This window comes from Furipterus horrens, unplaced genomic scaffold, assembly GCF_987537825.1.
Source record: "Furipterus horrens unplaced genomic scaffold, mFurHor1.1.pri manual_scaffold_3, whole genome shotgun sequence".
Classification (NCBI taxonomy): domain Eukaryota; kingdom Metazoa; phylum Chordata; class Mammalia; order Chiroptera; family Furipteridae; genus Furipterus; species Furipterus horrens.
Window position 1 is genome coordinate 30315627 of NW_028327173.1, and position 18706 is coordinate 30334332.

The 18706-nt window shown below is 48.2% G+C and overlaps 2 protein-coding genes across 9 annotated transcripts in view; one reads left to right on the top strand and one right to left on the bottom strand.

The window, feature by feature from the left end:
• Window positions 1-269: 269 nt before the first annotated feature.
• On the bottom strand, window positions 270-16692 carry TMEM53 (transmembrane protein 53). Its single transcript, XM_090269333.1, has 3 exons — window positions 16509-16692; window positions 4279-4400; window positions 270-984 (listed from the first exon to the last, which is right to left on the bottom strand). The coding sequence occupies exons 1-3, from the start codon at window positions 16567-16569 to the stop codon at window positions 331-333; spliced, it is 837 nt and encodes a 278-aa protein (XP_090125459.1). The 5' UTR covers window positions 16570-16692; the 3' UTR covers window positions 270-330.
• ARMH1 (armadillo like helical domain containing 1) overlaps window positions 16450-18706 on the top strand; it is a 33409-nt gene continuing 31152 nt past the window's right edge. For 6 of the 8 annotated variants that reach the window (XM_090269324.1, XM_090269330.1, XM_090269326.1 and 3 more), the window contains exon 1: window positions 16458-16908. The gene's annotated coding sequence lies outside the window, so the exon portion shown is untranslated. Of the gene's footprint in view, window positions 16909-18706 lie in introns of all 8 variants that reach the window. The other 2 variants (XM_090269331.1, XM_090269329.1) reach the window with 2 other exon arrangements.

Sequence of the window (18706 nt, forward strand, 5' to 3'; positions counted from 1 at the left end):
TTAAATGCCATGGGAATCAGTAGCCTTACTCCTACACTTGTCCAAATACAACCACTGCAAGGCTCCCACAGAGACGTCCAAATACAACCACTGCAAGGCTCCCACAGAGACGTGCCTGGGGAACTCCCCCCACCTAGGATCCTGGGATAAGCAGACCACCACGGTCCTCCAGGACAGGGGCCCAAGGGAATTTTCTACTTGGAGGACCACAAAATCCCAAAGGGCTGAAGGGAGTTGAACCCGAAGAGGGCCCCATCCATGGATACAGGTTGTGGGAAGGTGTCAGGCATTTATTTCTGGAGCAGAGGTGAGGTGAGGGGGACAAGGATCTCAGCAGTGAACACAGCTGCGCATGAAGTTGACACAGAGGCTCGTGTAGTAAGTAGGGTAGTCGCGGAGGTGGCTGACATGCGCAGATGACACGAAGTCCACGGAGCGCACCAGGACCCGGTGTGCCAGGCGTGCCTCCACCATGCGCTCCACGTCCCTGGCTAAGACCACCTCATCCGCCCGTGAGTAGAGGTAGAGCTCGGGCCAGCGAGAGGCAGCGTTAAGTAGCCTGTCATAGAAGTGGGTGTGGAAGAGAGCAGTGAGTGGAGCGAGCAGGATGTGGAACAAGACTGCCACCAGGGTGAAGGCCACCAGCAGCAGCAGGCGCAGCACAGCAGGCCGGTGCTCCAGGATGGCTGCCAGGGCCCGCAGAGCCCCCGCCAGGTTGCTATCACCAGGACCGCTGTCAAAGATGGTGCCCACCACACGCAGGTGGCAGAAGCGCCGATGGGTCTGCAGGAGCTCCAACACGTACCGGTACAGCATGACACCGGCATTGCTGAAGACGTGGAAGAGCAGGGGCTCTTTCTCAATCTTGTAATCAAAGAGGAGCTCAAGTAGCTTCTGGGCCAAAACACGAAGTGAAGGGATGCCCAGGGACTCAGAGAAGAAGACCATGTGCCACGGAGCTGTGTATCGGATCACGATGCAGCCCTGAGGAGAGGACAGAGACCTGGCTGATCCTCAGGGATGGGGTGGGGGTGGGTACAAGCTAAGATCAGAGGGGTCCATCAGCTCCAACTTCCACAGGCCCAGAAGCCTTAGCGTTACTCCAGGCCCTGCTGCAGCCTGGGCACCAGCTCACCAATCCACAGCACAGTGCCTTCCAGGGTGGAAGGTTGTAGAATATCACTTCACACTGGCCAAGCCCCCTCAGCCAGGGATGGTACTTGAGGCCCGGAACCCAGAGCACGCTTTGGAGACATCTGGCCTGACCAGAAGGAAGTTTCCTCACTCTGGTCCACTTCCTGTCTCCTTCCCACCCGTGACCTCACACCCTCATCTGCTCAATTCTGGCACATTAAAGGCCTTGCTGCTTGGCCACACCCTGCAGCAGTGACTCCCCTCTGCATTGTCTCTATATCCCAGGCACACGGAGGTACCCCAGAAAACCCAACACCAAAAACACAGCCTGCAGACCCCAACCTTGGCCACCAGAGGCCACTCGTGAGCCAGACCTGCATCCTGTGTCTCTGGCCACTGCTACTTTCCCACAGGGCCCCGAGAACAGTCCATCCTTTTTGGCATCAGGCACCTAGCACCCAAATCTGCCTGGTCCCAAGGCCTGGGATCATTCCTCCCACTTGCTCTGAAACTCCATATGTAGTAAATGCTGTTGTTCCCCAAATTCTAAAATCTGAGCCAAATTCTCTCTAGGTTTCTGTACCCCTTGTCAATACCTAGGTCAAGTACACTTGAAAATCCCCAGACAGATCGCCTTCTAGGCCGGTTAGAAAATGCGGCCAAAGCCACCTCTCATTAACCTGTTATAGAGACAAAGGACCCTTTTTAGGGGACTCAGAGTTAGGCAGGCTCTAAGGTCAGACAGAGCTGGGTCAACTCCGGACACCAATTATTAACAGTACAGACAAAGAGCAATTTACTTTGTCTTCCTGAGTTTGTGTCTCCATCCATCTCATAGGGATATGGTGAAAATGAAAAGAAAAATGTGCCTCAAGTGCCCAAACAGCACCTGGGACAAAGTAAACTCTCGACTAATAGTAGCAGTAATTAGTGATGAGTAATAACAAAGGCCCACTACTTGAATAACCCATAGCCAAACAGGATGGTCAGCTGAGATAACCCCTCACTTCATCCCTCCAATCTGACATCTGCTCCAACTGCTCCTGGCACTGCTGTCACCAAGGCCCTGGCAAGCCTAAGCACCCTCCCAAGACTGCAGACAGGGCCGCTGATGTCACCGGGCCCCTCAGCTCTGGCAATTTCCCAGAGTGCTCTGCTCTCTCTCCTCAGTGGATGCGAAATGTCTTCCCACCCACCCCCAACCCACACATGGCACTGCCCACAAATGGAAACACACTCCCACGTCACTACCACACATGCGACTCCTGGACTAAACAAAGCCCGTCCACCTCACATCCCACAGATCCAGACACTCCAGGCACCAACCACTAACTAGGATGCACTCACTGTACCTCCTGTGAGTGCACAAAAGAGCACAGTTGCCAACACACACCCACAAGCACATACACCACTGGCAAGTACACTTTCATGTTGCACTGCCTTGCGTGAGTGCGTGTCTGCACGCGCGCGCACACATTCCTTCCCCGGGGCATTCCCATGCAGAACTACCTGTCAGTTCAGATGTAAGCTCAGCAATTCCTGTGAACGCACCATCTTTGAGGGCAGCCCTGAGAGCTAACTCCACATTCCCTGAGAGCACACAGCGCTCGCCCTGCGAATGCCCAACACTCCCTGGGAAGGGCCCACACATACCGAGCATCCTGCACCGAGGCGTGGAGGTTTCCGAGGTGCCTGTCTTCTCTGCTGCCACCTGCCCAGTCAGGTACTCTTAGAAGTCCCTGTGCCAAGGACCTGGGTCTCGCTGCATGTCAGGTCCTAGTCTCTTCTCTCTCCCCCGAAGCCAACCATCACTCCATCTCTGCACATGCTCTGTCCCAGGACAGGGCCCTGCTCTGTCACTCCTCCCCTCTCTCTCCTGTATTTTCAGTCTCTTCCTCTCTATAGATTTCTACACGGACCAATTGCATTTTTTTAAAAGCTTCTTCTACTTTATACCATGTTCCCCTCTAACTCCATCCCACCTTCTCTTTACCTTCCTAAACAGACTTTGACACCCACCTCCTCTGCACCTCACCCTCCCACAGGCCCCAGTCAGAGCCACACTGCTCTCATGAAGGCCATCAAGTCCGACCCCACGACACCCGTCAGTGCCCATCACGCTTGCCTTGCAGAGGTACTCTCTGTAGCCTGCGCGCCTCAGTAAGTTGTTATCGTAAAAAAACGAAACTGTTCAAGATTTAAAAGAGGGTCAAGGAACTAGATGCAATGGGTGATCCTGGATTAGATACTGGTTTGGGCAAATCAGTTATAAAAGACACTTTGGGGACTGTAAGAGAACATGAATGTGGACTGGAAACTAGATGAGATGAAAATGTATTAACATGGGAAGGTACAGACGATACTCTGAAAAAAAAGCAGGATATAAAATAGTATATTCAGTAGATCTCATTTAGGTAAAGAAAAGATACACACAGAAAAAAGCTGAAAGGATATACACTAACATGTAAATAGAGGTTAATCGCTAGTTGGTAGAACATGGTGTTTTTATTTTCTTTTAAATAATAAAGTATTAGGAGTTTGGGGATGGGAAAGATTTTTCTCCCCACCCATCCTGCCCTCCTGACCACAGGGTAAAGGCAGCCCCTTCCTTTCCCAGAGGACCCCTCCACTGGCCCTGCCCCCTGAAGCCCTCTGCCTTCCCTGGGCTTTGCTCCCTCCCTTTCTCCCTGGGCCTCCGGCCTCAGTAACATCTTCCCTCTCGCCCTCTACAGCGGCCAGTTTCCCAAAGCCTCTCTGCAGATTCTGCCACCCTTTCCTGGATTTTCTTCTCCTGCTTTGGCCACTCCTCCTTTCTTCATAGGACCCTCTTCATCTTCTGCTCCTTTAAGTCTGGGCTCCTCAGGGCTGTCTTAGGCCCTCTTCTCCTTGCCCTCTCCACACCCCCTGGGCGAAGTGCATCCACCCCAGGACCTATGGCTTCTCAGGCCAGGCCACAGAGGTGAAAGCAAAGGGGGGATAATCCTGCCAAAGTCCCCATGAGCCCAGCATCTGCATCACGGGCCACTCTTGGTGCCATTCCCAGATCAGCCTTCACTGCGGCCCAGGGAGGGGGGCAGCCACGGCTCAGAACGGCCCCCAGCCCCCTCAGAGCAGCCGCGGGGTGTCGCAGCCTGCAGTACTCACCCTCTTGTGGTAGATGGCACTGTACTTGGCAAGGTTCTTGTCGCTGCAGCCACCCCAGCCCAAGAGGATCACCAAAGGCTGCCGGGTCCCAGGCTCCTCCCCACCTCGGCCCGGGCTGTTCTCTGAAATAAGACAGTGAGACTGTCAGCACTGGAGCTGGGGTGCAAAGTGGGGGTGACGGCCAATCCAGAGTCAGCACCGGTCTGGCTGCAGGCAGGGAACCAAGGAATACCAAGCCCAGGCATTATGGCCAGACCCTGCTCCTCGGCTTCCCACGGGGCTCCTTCCTCTGTCCTCTGCTTCAGGTGGCTTTTTGGCCTCTCAGGGCCATGGGAAAAACAAACATGAAGGCGCCTTTCTTTAGTGACTCAAAGACAGAGGCCAGGTGAGAAAAATGAATACTTTTTCCATGCAATCATCACCTTTTAATCAAGGGGTCAGCAAACTACAAGCCATGGGCTAAAACCAGCCATGGTCAGTTTTTGTGAGCTGTGAGCTAAAAATGAAAATGGTTTTTACATTTTTTAAAATTATATTTTGATTATGCTATTACAGTTGTTCCAATTTTTCTCCCTTTGCGCCCTCCCCACCCAGCACCCCCCATTCACTCAGGCAATCCCCACCATCGTTCATGTCCATGGGTCATACCTGTAAGTTCTTTGGCTACTCCATTTCCTATACTGTACTTTACATCCCCATGGCTATTCTGTAACTACCAATTTGTACTTCTTAATCCCCTCACCTCTTCATCCATTCCCCCACACCCCCCTCCCATCTGGTAACCCTCAATACACACTCCATATCCATGCTTCTTGTTTGCTTAGTTTATTTTTTAGATTGAATTGTTGATATAGATAGGTATTTTTGCCATTTTATTGTTCATAGTTTTGATCTTCTTTTCCTTAAATAAGTCCCTTTAACATTTCATATAATAATGTTTTGGGGATAACAAACTCCTTTAGTTTTTTTGTCTGGGAAGCTCTTTATCTGCCCTTCAATTCTAAATGATAGCTTTGCTGGGCAGAACAATCTTGGCTAAAGATCCCTGCTTTTTATGACTTTGAATATTTAACGTTAATCCCTTCTAGCCTGCAAAGTTTCTTTTGAGAAATCAGCTGACAGTCTTATGGGAACTCCCCTGTAGTTAATTTCTTTTCTCTTGTTTTTAAGATTCTCTCTTTATCTTTAATCTTTGGCATCTTAATTATGTCTTGGACTGGGCCTCTTTGCATCCATCTTGTTTGGGACTCTCTGTGCTTCATGGACTTGCATGTCTATTCCTTCACTAAACAAAATCATTGATTTGATTCTTGGCTTCATCTATTCTACTGTTGTTTCCCTGTATATTGTTCTTTATTTCGATTAGTGTATCCTTTGTTTCTGACTGGTCTGTGTTATGCTGTTGAGGTCCTCACTAAGTTCCTTGAGCATCCTTTTAACCAGTGTTTTGAACTCTGCATCTGATAGATTACTTATCACCATTTTGTTTAGCTCTTTTTCTGGACTTTTGATCTGTTTTTTCATTTGGGCTATGTTTCTTTGTCTCCTCATTTTGGCAGCCTCCCTGTGTTTGTTTCTATGTATTAGGTAGAGCTGCTTTGATTCTGTGTCTTGGTAGTGTGGCCTAATGTAGTAGGTGTCCTGTAGGGTCAGTGGCACAGCCTCCCCTATCACCCAAGCTGGGTACTCAAGGTGCACCCTTCGTGTGGGCTGAGTACACCCTCCTCTTGTAGTTGCTGTTGGCAGGTCAAGGGGAGGGATTTACCCAAGCCAGTGAGCTGCAAGGACTGGCTGTGACCACTGACCACGAACCTCCACCCTCCGTAGAGGATCAGCTGTGCTGGGGCAGGGTGGTGGTGCTCTGATGTGGTCTGTAGCTGTCCACTGGGTGCACAGGCTCTAGGGTTTCCTGGGTGGTGCAGGTCAAGGTCAGCCCCCACCTGTGTTCTGCCCGGGGCACCTTGCCTGAGCTATAAGCAATCTGAGATGGCTGCTACTTGTGCTGGGTGTGGTGGCGCTTCCCAGGTGAAGCCAAGCTGTGACTTTAGCCTGGCTGCTGCTAGTGCTGGGTCTGGGGCCACTTAGCAAGAGGCTGGGGGAGGATGGGGGCTCACTGAGGCTGGCTGTTGCTTATTTGAAAGGATGTAGGGAACTGTGAAGCATGAGTCAAGACCAACCATTCATATGGAAAGCCGCTGTTAACAGCTGTAAGTTGGGTGTGATGAAGCCTCAGGGGATCTCCAGAGTAGGGCAAACAGTGTTAGTCAGGTGGATGGAGTCTCAGATATGACATCCACCTGCTGGCTATGTGGGGGAAAGATTCAGAAAAGAGACAATGTTCTCTGCCCACCTTTCTGTCTGGGAGAAAGCTCTCACCTTGATGCCAGACACTTCAGTTCCTCCCTGTGTGCCACTGGTGCCTTTCAAGCTTATCTTCCTGACACTGGAACCCAGGGCTGTGGGGCCTGGTGTGGGGTTTAGACTACTCACTCCCAAGAGATCCCTCCTGAGTTGTTTTGGTTTCTTTTACTCTATGTATATACATGATTTATTCATTTATTTTTAGAGAGAAGGGAATGGAGGGAGAAACACAGATGTTCAGAGAAACATTGATCAGTTGCCTATCCCACACCTCCAGCTGGAGACCTGGCCCACAACCCAGGCATGTGCCCTGACTGGGAATCAAACTGGCGACCTTTCAGTTCACAGGCTGGCACTCAATCCACTGAGCCACACCAGCCAGGGCCCTCCTAAGTTTTTATCCAGCACACGTGGATGTGGAACCAGCCCATTCTGTGTCTCCACCCCTCCTACCAATCTGGATGGATGTGGTTTCTTTAATTCTGTAGTTGTCAGACTTTCATTCAATTCGATTTCTGACAGTTCAGAGTGATGGCCGTTCTGTAGTGTAGCTGCAATTTTGCTGTGGTTGTGCAAGGAGGCGAGCCATGTTTACCTACACCTCCTTCTTGACCAGAAGAAGTCTTGGGTTTTACATTTTCAAATGGTTAAAAAAAGGGGAAAAAAAGGACTATTTTGTGACACATGAAAATTATACCAAATTTAAATTTGAGTGTCCGCAAATCAAGTTTTATTGGAACATGGCCACATTCATTTACTTCTTGTGTATGGCTGTTTTCATGCTAAAACTGCAGAGTTGAGTAGTTGCAACAGACACCATAGAATACTTACTGGCCCTTTACAAAAAAGTTTACCAGCCCCTGTTCATTCTAATTCCACAAACAGATGGAAGAAGAGGGTCTTAAAAAGAGGAATGGATGGGGCAGTGCAAGCGAAGGTGGAGCAGACCAACTCTGAGGTCCACACCAAACTACTCACCCTGCCCTGCTACAGAATAATATTAGCTGATATCATTTGAGGATTAACCCTCATGACAACACGATGAGGAAAATTAGTACACAGAGGAAACTCGGGCACAGAGTGGTTAAGTTACTTGCCTAAGGTCAGTCAGGCCCCTGCTCTAAGCCACTTGATCCCTCTGTGCCACCAGCCCTGTCCTCAGCTAGAAGCATGTCTCTTCTGGTAATGTACCAAGGCACAAGCCAGCTGTCTGCTGTGTCTGCTATTGAAGAGGCCTCCCTGCAACCTTGCTGGTCAGACCCCATCTCATTTCCCCTGCTAACTGAGCACCAAGCACCCCAGGGGGACTTCTGTGCAGGGACTGTCTATTGCCAGTTATCTTCCCTCCTGAAAGGGCTGGGCTGTGCCCTTCCAAGGATCAAGCCACTTGGCTATGCTCAGCTGCCACCCTGAGATTTATGGAGGCCAGTGGTGACCTGGCAACAGTAAATTTCAAGGCTAGTTAAGAGGATGGTAAATATAAATCACTAACCTTTGGACAAAAGGAAGACAACAATTTCCTGTGGAAATTAATGTGATTGAAAAGTTCAATGTTCCTGCTCTCCGGCAGTGGCGACTCCAGCCTGCGGAGATTAACTGCCTGCACCCGCGGGGAAGGATCCCAGGCAGGGCGCAGCAGGAGCTGCCAGCACCGTGGTCCCTTGCTGATGCCTGCCCACCCTCCCAGGCTCCCCATGCTGGCCTCAGCCTCTGATGAGGCAGAAGTTAGAGCCCATAGCTCTGACTTAGGCCACTCCAAATATTCTCCCTCCCATTCTCAGCCTAGTGTCCCCCATGTTCTCTCCCAGAGCAGCTCTTCACCTGCACTGGCCTTTCTCGTAGAGGCCCTATCTGGGCCTCCTGGGGCCAAGCCCAACCTCACTGGGGACGACTACCCTGGAAGCTCAGGTTGCGGCATCCTCACGGGTGATAATGAACAGCTATGGTTTGGATCTGCCTTTGAACCTCTGAGACTCGGCAGCTGGAGTCCTGAGACTTGCCCCATGGAGGCCCCCTTACTTCTGTGCAGCTGTGTGAGTATAGGCTTCCCACTTTCGGCCTATACTGGGCCCTTCCATAGGCCACCACCAAGACACCAGCTAAAGTCTTTGGAATTTATTTCCTATACAGAGAAGGCAGCGAAGGGAAGTCACATCCCCTGGTGGCCCTCTGAAGTTAAGACCACCCCAACCAGCACTGATAGCACATTCCCAGTAGGGGAAGGTTCAGACAGCTTCTGCTGGGCCTCTGACCTGCCCCTTCACCCACAGCTGGGAATTCTGACTCCATTTTGCTCCACGGCAGGTTTTACTGTTATTCTAGGCTTCACCAGCTCAAGCAGGAAGGACTTCCCCAGATACTCATCTCCAGGAAGAAACTCTCGGCATATGAACACCCTGAATACATGCCTATGCCCAAAGCCCAAGCCTTCTGTCCGGTTCCTAAAGGGAGGAAACTGGTCCCTCCACTCCTGCCAGGCGCTCAAGGCTGCCCACTAAGCCACAGGTGCTCTGCACCCGTGGGCACGCCCTACTCCCCAACACATTCTCCTCGCAGTGCCCTACTTTCCACGCCCACTCCTAACTCAGGAGCCTTTGCCATGACCTCCTCCCACTGGAGTCACGCTGCCCCTTCCCATTCTCCGTGTGAAGTGCTGTAACTCAGAAAAGTACCAGGTGCCCTGAGAGCATGGCTGAGAGAGTGACGGGGACCAGGAAAGGCCTCCCGAGGGACGGCGAGTTTGCTGCTCTGGCCTTGAAAGACCAGCAGGAGCATGCCAGGTGCAGAGAGGGCACAAGCAGGGGCAGGGGGCTGTGGAGGGGTTAGAGTTGGTCTGGGACACAGCCAGCAGTCCCGGGGGGCCAGGTGCCTGGGTGAGGAGCACCAATGGTCAGGAGGGCTGCCAAGAGTAGGGCTGGGGCCACGTGTAGGAGTCTGGATTTTATTCCACAGAAGCAGAGAGCAAGTGAAGACCCTGGAATCAGGGGAGCGGCATGACCCAATCTCTGCTGACTAATGACCTGCACAACTATTTGTTTACTGTCTGTCTCTCCCCTTAGCCAGCGGGCTCCGTGAAGGCAGGAGCTGGGCACGTCAGGTTCATCACCACATCCCCAGTGCCCAGCACTGTAGTGGGCACAGTCAGGCACTCATGCGCTGAATGAATGAACACGTGGCTGTGAAGTGAAAGATGGATCCAAGGAAAAAGAGCTGGCATTCTTCTTGTTACCCACGGCCGTTTGCAGAGTCATAAAAGTAATTGCTATGGCTACCGTTATTTATGGCCACATCGGGATCATGATTCCTACACCCTTTTGTAAAAGCCCCTGTTCCTTTTAAGCGCTTTCCACGGGCCATGGCTGCTGCTGGCATCTGTCAGCCATTGACCCTCAGGCACTGAAGACAGGCACTGGCTCAGTCTCTCACTTATACCCCAAGACTTACCATGACCCTCCCTGTTCCTGAACCATCATAAAACCCTCTGAATTCCACATCTCCTTCCTGCTGCTACCCTCCCCCTCTCTCCCATTACCAAGAAAAAGAGTAACAGGAAAAAAAGAGCATCATGTTTCAGGCACTGTTCTAAGCGCTTTACATATCTACTCACTCAGTCTTCATAACAATCCTATGAATAAGGAACTGTTGTTATTCTCATTTCACAGATGAAAAACTAAGCCACAGAGATAGTAAATAACCTGCTCAAGATTACACAACTAAGCAGTGAAACGGAATCCAAACCCAAGTGGTCTAGAGACCAGCTTACAACCATTTTCCCAGCTGGCCCCCTGGGTAACAAAACCCAAGGCCCCAGCCTTAACCAAATCTCTACCACCTCAGCTCCGAACCCATACACACAGCTGCCTCTGCACATGAAGACAGACAACAGTGGCCTCTTCCACCTGTTCCTCCTACTCAGGGGACTGGTCACCTCGGCCAGAACCTCAACATCGGCTGCCTCGTTTGGTCCTACAACCATCCTGGGAGTTAGCTACTGCTGTTAGGTACTGTCCCTATTTAACAGAAGAGAAAACTAAAGCACAGAGAGGGTAAGTCCCTTTCCCCAAGAGCATGTAGCCAGGAAGCAGCAGAGCCAGCGTCCATCTCTGGGCCACCACGCCACGCTGCCTCCACCTCTAAAACCACACTCCCTCCTCCAGAATGAAAGATAGGAGTAAATCTTTGTGACCTTGGATGAGGCAACAGTTTCTTAGACATGACCAAAAGTATAAGGAATAAAACAAAAAGCAGATAAATTGGGACTTCATCAAAATGTAAAACCCTCTGTACTTCACAGGACACCATCAAGAAATTAAAAAAGAAAACCAAAAAACAATAGCCCACAGAATGGGAGAAAATACTTGCAAATCATATATCTGATAAGGGGCTTGTATCTGGGATATATTAAAAACTCTTGACAATTCAACAATTAAAAAGGCAAGTAATCCAAATTTAAAATGGGCAAAGGATTTGAAGAGACATTTCTCCAAAGAAGACATATGAAAGGCCAATAAACACATGAAAAGATGCTCAACACTATAGACAACAGAGAAATGAAAATCAAAACCACAATGAGATACGCCCTTATACCCGCTAGATATAATAAAAAAGTCAGACAGTAACAAGTGTTGGTGAGGATGTGGAGAGATCAAAATCCTCATAGACCACTGATGAGAATGTAAAAAGGTGCAGCCACTTCAAAAAACGGTTTGGCAGTTCCTCAAAAAAATTAGAAACTTAGAGTTACCAAATGACCCAGCACTTCCACTCCTAGGTATATATCCACAAGAGAAGTGAAAATGTGTGTCCACAAAAAAACCTGTACACGAACATTCACAACCGCACTATTCATAATAGCCAAAAAGAGCAGCGATTCAAATGCCTATCACCTGTAAATGTATAAATAAAATGTGATATACCCATACAATGAAATACTATTTGGTCATAAAAGGAAGGAAGTACTGATACATGCAACAACATAGATGAACCTTGAAAACACATGCTAAGAGAAAGAAGCCAGCCATGAAAGACCATATATTGTATGATTCCGTTTATATGAAATGCCCAGAATAGGCAATCCATAGATAGTAGGTAAGTGGTTGCTTGGAGCTGAAGGGACAGGGTAATGGGGAGTACTAATGGGTACAGGGTTTCATGTTGAGGTGGTGAGAATGTTCTAGAGATAGACAGTGGTGCTGGCTGCACAATTCTGTGAATATACTAAAAACCAATGAATTGTATATTTTAAAAGGGTTAATTTTATGGTAAAAAATAATGCTTTTTTTTTTTTTTTTTAAGTAGTATAAGACCTGGCTGATGTGGCTCAGTAGACTGAGCACCTGCCTTTGAAATGAAAGGTCTCTGGTTCAATTCCCAGCCAGGGCACATGCCTGGGTTACAGGCCACATCCCCAGCTGGAGGTGTGTGAGAGGCAACCAATCAATGTTTACCTCCCTCTCTTTTTCCCTCCTTTACCGTCTCTCTAAAAATAAATAAATAAAATCTAAAATAAAATTTTTAAATAAAAAAAATCATAGTAATACATTAAGTGAAAAAGCAAGTTCAAAAGCAGTATGAACAACAGAATACATATACACACAAACATTTATGCAGAGAAAAATACATCAAATATTAATAGCAATTATTTCTGGGATTAGAACAAACGTGTGTGTGTGTATGTGTGTGGTATTTTTTATCCATTTTCTAAAATCAATATGTATCACTTCTGTATTAAATGTTATTTTTTAAAAAGGTAGGGGGGATGATGTTCCAGAGAGTCAAAGCAATTGAGAAGTCAAAGAGGTCAGACATAGATGCCCAGAAGCCCTTGGCCAGGCAGAAGTATTCCTTTCAACCCTGGTACTTTCTGAGCATCCGGCAAGACAATTTAATCTCACAGGCTCCCTGTCCTCTAGAATTTCTCAACAAAACAACACTGACACCAATAATACAAGAATTACAGATACATGTATTGTACAACAGTTCAAGTCATAAAACTGAAGCGTAAATTAGATTGTGTATACCCCAGGGGCATCCAGAGATGACAAAGGAAGGGCTGACAAGGCATAAGCATCTGTGGCACATTATGTGCTTTTTATCTATAAGCCAGGAGGATCAAGACACAAAGAGCCTATGTTTTCTTTTTAAAATGTGAAGAATAAAACAATACTCAAATTCCTCTACTCCCCAGAAATATTTTCTAGAGCCTCACAGTTTCTACATTTAAACCAAATTATTTAAAATTTACTTTTGCTTTTTTACTTTTTCAAATAACAGTATAGGAGAGGAGCACTGGACCTAAGAGTACATACTGTATAAAACCCTATCTGGGTTCAAATCTCTGGCTCTGCCACTAATAGCTATGAAACAGATCTTGAGCAAGTTCTCTAAGCTTTAATTTCCTTATCTGCGAAATGAGGATAATAATGCAAAAGATTAAATAAAATAATGACTATAAAGGTACCTGGCATAAAGAAAGAATTCAATAAATCAAAGTTATTATTATTACTTCATGAGGAAGGCATGCTCACTGTAGAAAAAATGAATATCTAATAAAATTGGAATCATACTGTTTTGTAATCTGCTTTCTTCGATTTAGCAATATATTGTGAACATCTCTCGCTGTCAGTTTATATATTTCTACACCATTCTTTTTAGTGGCTGCAAAGCAGCTACAGAACATTTCATAATTTATGGTTACCAATCTCCCATTATTAGACATGATGTTGTTTCCAATTTTTTTCTGTTATAAAAATACTTTAATGGACACCTCTTTCTTTGTGCATGTCCTTAATTGTTTCCTAGAAATGGAACTGTATTCAAGCAACACCTCCTAATGGCAACTGAAATCTGTATGCTAGCTCTGGCCAAGTGGCTCACTTGGTTACAGCATCATCCCAAAACACCAAGGTCGCAGGTTCAATCCCCAGTCAATGAATACATAGTAAGTGGAACAACAAAATCTCTCAATTTCTCTCTCTCTCTCTCTCTCTCTCTCTCTCTCTCTCTCTCCCTCTCCTCCCCCACTCTTTCCACCTCCTTCCCTCAATAATCAATAAATAAAAATTTAAAGAAAAAGTTTAGGAATAAGGTAACCTAGGACAAGGTATTTCCCCAGGGAACTGATATGGTGACAGGCATGAGGAGGGGACAGCTGCATCCCAGCTAACCGATGTGCCAGCAGCAGCTGCTCACCTCACTGTCAGTCACAGCAGTGCTGGGCTCTGTGGTTTTGATGTTCAAATATGGGGGGGAGGGGGAGGGACAATTCCAGAAACCAAATATGACTGTCCTGCATACTTCACCACCATCAAACAATAAATGCAAAAGAAGGACAATCTCCAGGGTCCCAAAAGACTATCACTGGGCGAAGCAATGTCAGCCTGGAAGGGAGCTCTCTGCAGATGAGAAGCAAATGGATTCAGGGGATCACAGTACTGTTACCTCTTTCTGAGGGGTCCTACAACCTCTGGTTCAGCTCTGGGGTATGCACTTTGAGGGAAAGGCATGATGAACTAAAGCCAGTCTGGAGAAGCAATCAGAAGGAGGAGGTCAGTAGCACTATAGCAGAGGAGGAACAGCTGAAGGCCCTGGAGGTCTCTGTCTTGGAGAAGAGCGATTTGAGGAAGGCATGAAGCTGTCCTCTTGAGAGAGGAAGAGAGATTACTGTTGTACCCACTATGACCCTCTAGCCCTCCAGTTACCACCTCATTGTGAAACCAGCTGCACATAAACCTCACCCCTTCCTAAAACCACCACTCCCTGAAGGCAGCCTATGTGTGAGTCACTTCTGAGGCACCAGGAACGAACCCATAGCCAGGACATAGCAAATACTGAACTGAAAGAGGAAATGACAGGAAGGCCTATTGCGGCTCAAGAAAGAGAAGTGCTTTCTAACAATTCCAGTTGCCTCCAACAGGGCCAGGATGTTTGGGAGAAAGCAACCTGTCAGGAAAAGGTCTGGTAGCAACAAAAGGCTCTCATGGATGCAGAACAAAATGAACCCCAAGATTTCTTCCAGTCTCCTCGAGCAATGAGGGGAGCTACAAGCAGAGAAAATACACCAACATGCTAAACACACACATTCAGCCACTATATTGTTAACCCTTGCAACCCCTGGAATGGACACTATTATATTCTCATTTTACAGTGGAGAAATCTGAGGCATGAAGAGGTCCAACAATTTGCCAAGACATAGAACCAGTCGGAGGTAGATCTGAAATACAAACCAAGACCACCAGGCTGCCCACCTTGGCTGAAAGGGAACTTCTGCCCTCCCGGCCATATAGAAGGCAGCTCTAGCCCTTTGCAGCTGAAATCTCTCCAAGGACAAGAATATGAACTGGCTTCATCTCCCGCTGATGCCCAAACATGCCTAAGTTAATAGATTAGGTTTCCCTGAGCCCAGTTCTAGGGAAATATGGCTGGTCTACAGCCATCTGTTCTGTGGGAGTCCAGGGCCTGCCCTTCCCTCTTAGACCTCAACCAGGGCACACAAGATGCTATGGAGGGGTCTAGGAAGGCTCTCCTGAAGGAGGCAGCATCTGCGCTGAGCCTTAAATGATGAGGCAAACAAGCAAGGGGGCACTGTGGGGCAGCAGAGGGGAAAGGGCATTCCAGACAGAGGAAACAGCAGGAGCAAAGGCAGAGAAGCAAGAAATGTGTGGAGAATCACAAAGCAGTTCAGTTGCCAGAACATAAAACTCAAATTGAACAGTGGAAGGACATAGTGACCAAAGGGATAAGCAGGGGCTGATAAATTATGAAGGACTTTGAATGCCATGCTAAGGAATCTGGGCTTGATTTATCCCGAGAGCAATAAGGAGCCACTGAAGGGTTTTACACAGAGCGGTGATAGATCAAACCTTTGCATTAGGAAGATCACTGTGTTAGCGATACGGGGCTGAGCTGCTGGCAGTGAGATCAGAGGCGTGAAGGCAATATGGAGTAATGCAGGGGAGAGACATGCTAGGCTTGGACAGACATGTATTTCAAGGCTCCTCTACCATAATTTCCAGCCAGGGCCCAACTTTCCATCCTCTGGGCTCCCAATCCTACTCCCACTGCCAGGGGCCCAGGCCTGCTCTATAGGCTACTAACTTTAGGGAAGCCTCCCACACACCTTTCTTTACTGATCCGGCTGTAGGAAGGAAAATAATGCTAATCATTAAATTCACTCCATGCCAGGCACTATGCTGGGTCCTTCACACAAACAATCTGTTGTGTAACCAACAACTCTGTGAAGGAGGTTACTATCGGTACCCCAATTTTGCAGATGAGGAAACTGAAGTTCAGAGGGAGTTGCCTGCCAAGGTCACCCAGCTAATGACCAGCTAATAAAGGAGTCAGGATGTGAACTGACTTCTATCTGACGGCAGCGACTGCTCCGTTAACTACAGCTATGGACAGTGGAGAGGAGAGAGGAATAAGGGTTCTATGTCCCGGGCTTCAGTGAAGACCCCGGGAAAATGGTGAGTGGGGCCTCTAGCTGCAACTGCCTAAGAGAAGTTAGAAGTGGGAAGCCCAACCCCAAACAAAGGAATCAGGAGGGCTCCTGCCCTCCCAGCCTTCAGCTACTAGGAAAAAAACGAGGGCATGGACTTGAAAACTCCGATTGAAAAGACAGAAGAAAAGGGCCCCAACTGAGCAGAGGACGCAGGGAAGGAAAGGGGTTCCGACAGGTTGAGCACTCCGGGGCGGGGCTTACAAGGGGGCGGGGCTCTCTGGTCCAGACCAAGTCTAGGACCTGCGGGACCCTGGGAGGGGCTGGCCGCGAGAGGGCGGAGCCTCGAGGGGGCGGAGCCACCGCTGCGCTTCCGACCCAGACTCGTTAGGTCATCTCCCCACGACTGGACCCAACCCTCCTTCCATACCCCGGCTCCGGCAGGGCTGATCCGGAATCTCGATGGTGTAGTCCAGCTGAGCTGAGGGCATGGTGAAACTGCCGGCCGTCTGCACTGTCCTCCCGCCGGAACTCCCGCACTCCCGCGCTCGCGCGCTCGTGCCTCACCCGGGGGCCTCCTGGACACCGCCCAATCACCACCCACCCCCGCCGACGCTGCCCAATCCCTGAGCGCGCTCTGTGACCTCCCACCCTAGCAACCACCGAGCCTCTCTCAGATCCTCTCGCGGCACCCCACAAGCTCGGCCCTAGCAACCATGCCCCGCCCCGCTCTATTCCTGAATCGCAATCATTGGCTGACTCGCTCGATGTGGATTGGGTATTGGTCAACCCGGACGACGGTCAGGCAGAGTCCCCACCCTCCTGTGTAGGTAAGAGGGTCTGCGGGGAGAGTTGCTGTGTTCTGGAAATGGTGAGGGGTCTCCCTTCTCAACTCCATCTTATCTTACGGGGTGGACAAGAGTGCCCTTTGATTTACATTATCTAGCTACCTCTGCCATCCCCTACTATCGCAGCTCCGAAGGCGAGATGTAGAAAACCGTACAAAACGGCCTAGGGAGCGCGTGTGGGCCCATCCTCCATCCCGTGGGGTGAGGCATATATTCTAAATGGTGGAGTGGGTGGGAGGCAGTGGAGGAAACTGCAAGTGAAGACTTCGGAGAATCCTCTATTCATGGGGGGACACAAAGGGACAAGGGAATACTGGTTTTTTTGTTTACGTTTATCCATGCATTTGACAAATGTTTACTGAGCATCTATTATGCAGGTGAGCTCTGGTAAGAATTAAGCTTTTGAACCTGACTTCCATAAGTCCTAAAAGCAGAAGGAGAAAACAATTCCTGAACCAACTCTAATTCTGCGTGAGCTCAGAAAGTGTTGAAGGGACATTTATGGTAGTGGGGATGGCTCTTGAGGGGGACCTTGAAAAACTTGTATAGATATAAGAGGGGAAAAGACTTTGCAGGAGCTCAAAAAAGGGAAACTGAGGAGTGCCATAAATTATGAGCATCTTGAGACCAGAGAAATACTAATGTGAGAGTAACCTTGGAAGAACAGTTAGCTCCGATCTGGGAGGTTCTTTAATGCCAAGCTCAGTTTTGAATTTAGAGATAGATCTTACGGATGGTAAAAATTTTTCCAATGTTTCCTATGAGTACAAGAGCTTAGATTTTGTACTGAAGACAGCGAGGAGTCATCGCAGGACTTTAGCAAAGGACTAACAATCATTTATGCTTTAGGAAGATCAATGCAGAGAATGGATTGGGGAGTGGGAGGAGGGAGACCAGTTAGGAAGTTGTTTCAGTAATGGGAAAGGGTTACAGTGACCTAAAGCATAGAAGGGTAGCAGGAGTGAAGAGGGGATGGATTCCTTAGACACTTATGAGCTGAAAAAAAAAAAAAAATACACACTGGACTTGGTACCTGGTGGGGCAAAGTAGGAAAAAGGAAAAATGAATTCTAAAGTCCTGACTTGGGCAAACAAAAAGGAGAGGAAGCAGAGCTTTTAGGAGATGATAAGTTCTGGGCCTGGTCAATTTGAGGTGCCAGTGGGACATCCAAGTAGAGGTATCCAGGAGGCAGTTGAGTATGCCTGACTGGAGTTTACAAGGTAAGCCTAAATTGGAAATAGAAATGTGGTAGTCTGTAGTTCCTTACAGATGGCAGCCACACCAGTAGATTGATTTATTGAGCTGACCCAGAGAGTATGTGTAGAATAAAAAGAAAAGAGGGCTGAGAAGCACTCAAATCTGAGGGTCTGGCAAAGGAGAATGACTCTGCAAAGGTAATTGAGATTAAGTATACAGAATGGTAAGATAATCTGTAGTAGAACATGGTATTTCAGAAGCCAAGGGAGGAAAATGTTGAAGGCTGATGACTAAACCAATAAAATAAAGTTTGAAAAAATCCACTGGATTTAGAAACAAGGAAGTTGTTGGTGACTTTTGCAAATGCAGTTTCAGTGGAAGCAGAGGTCAAACTAGTGAGTTGGGAAGTAGGTAGAAAAGTGAGGAAGTGAAGACTGTGTACAATACACTTTCAATATCTTGGCTCTTTAGGAGAAAAAAGAAAGATGGCAGTAGCTGGAAGGGAACACACGTTTTTATTCAGATGGGAGAAATGCTGTTGGCATGGGTCCAGCTAAAGGAAAAAGATAAAATTATAGAGAAA

Excerpts from the sequence above, each read along its gene's own strand:
- TMEM53 (XM_090269333.1), bottom strand. The coding sequence starts at position 16,569 with ATGCCCTCAGCTCAGCTGGACTACACCATCGAGATTCCGGATCAGCCC. Across the intron at positions 4,401-16,508 it reads TCAGCCCTGCCGGAGCCGGG|AGAACAGCCCGGGCCGAGGT; the intron begins GTATGGAAGGAG and ends GTCTTATTTCAG. Across the intron at positions 985-4,278 it reads GTGCCATCTACCACAAGAGG|GGCTGCATCGTGATCCGATA; the intron begins GTGAGTACTGCA and ends TCCTCTCCTCAG.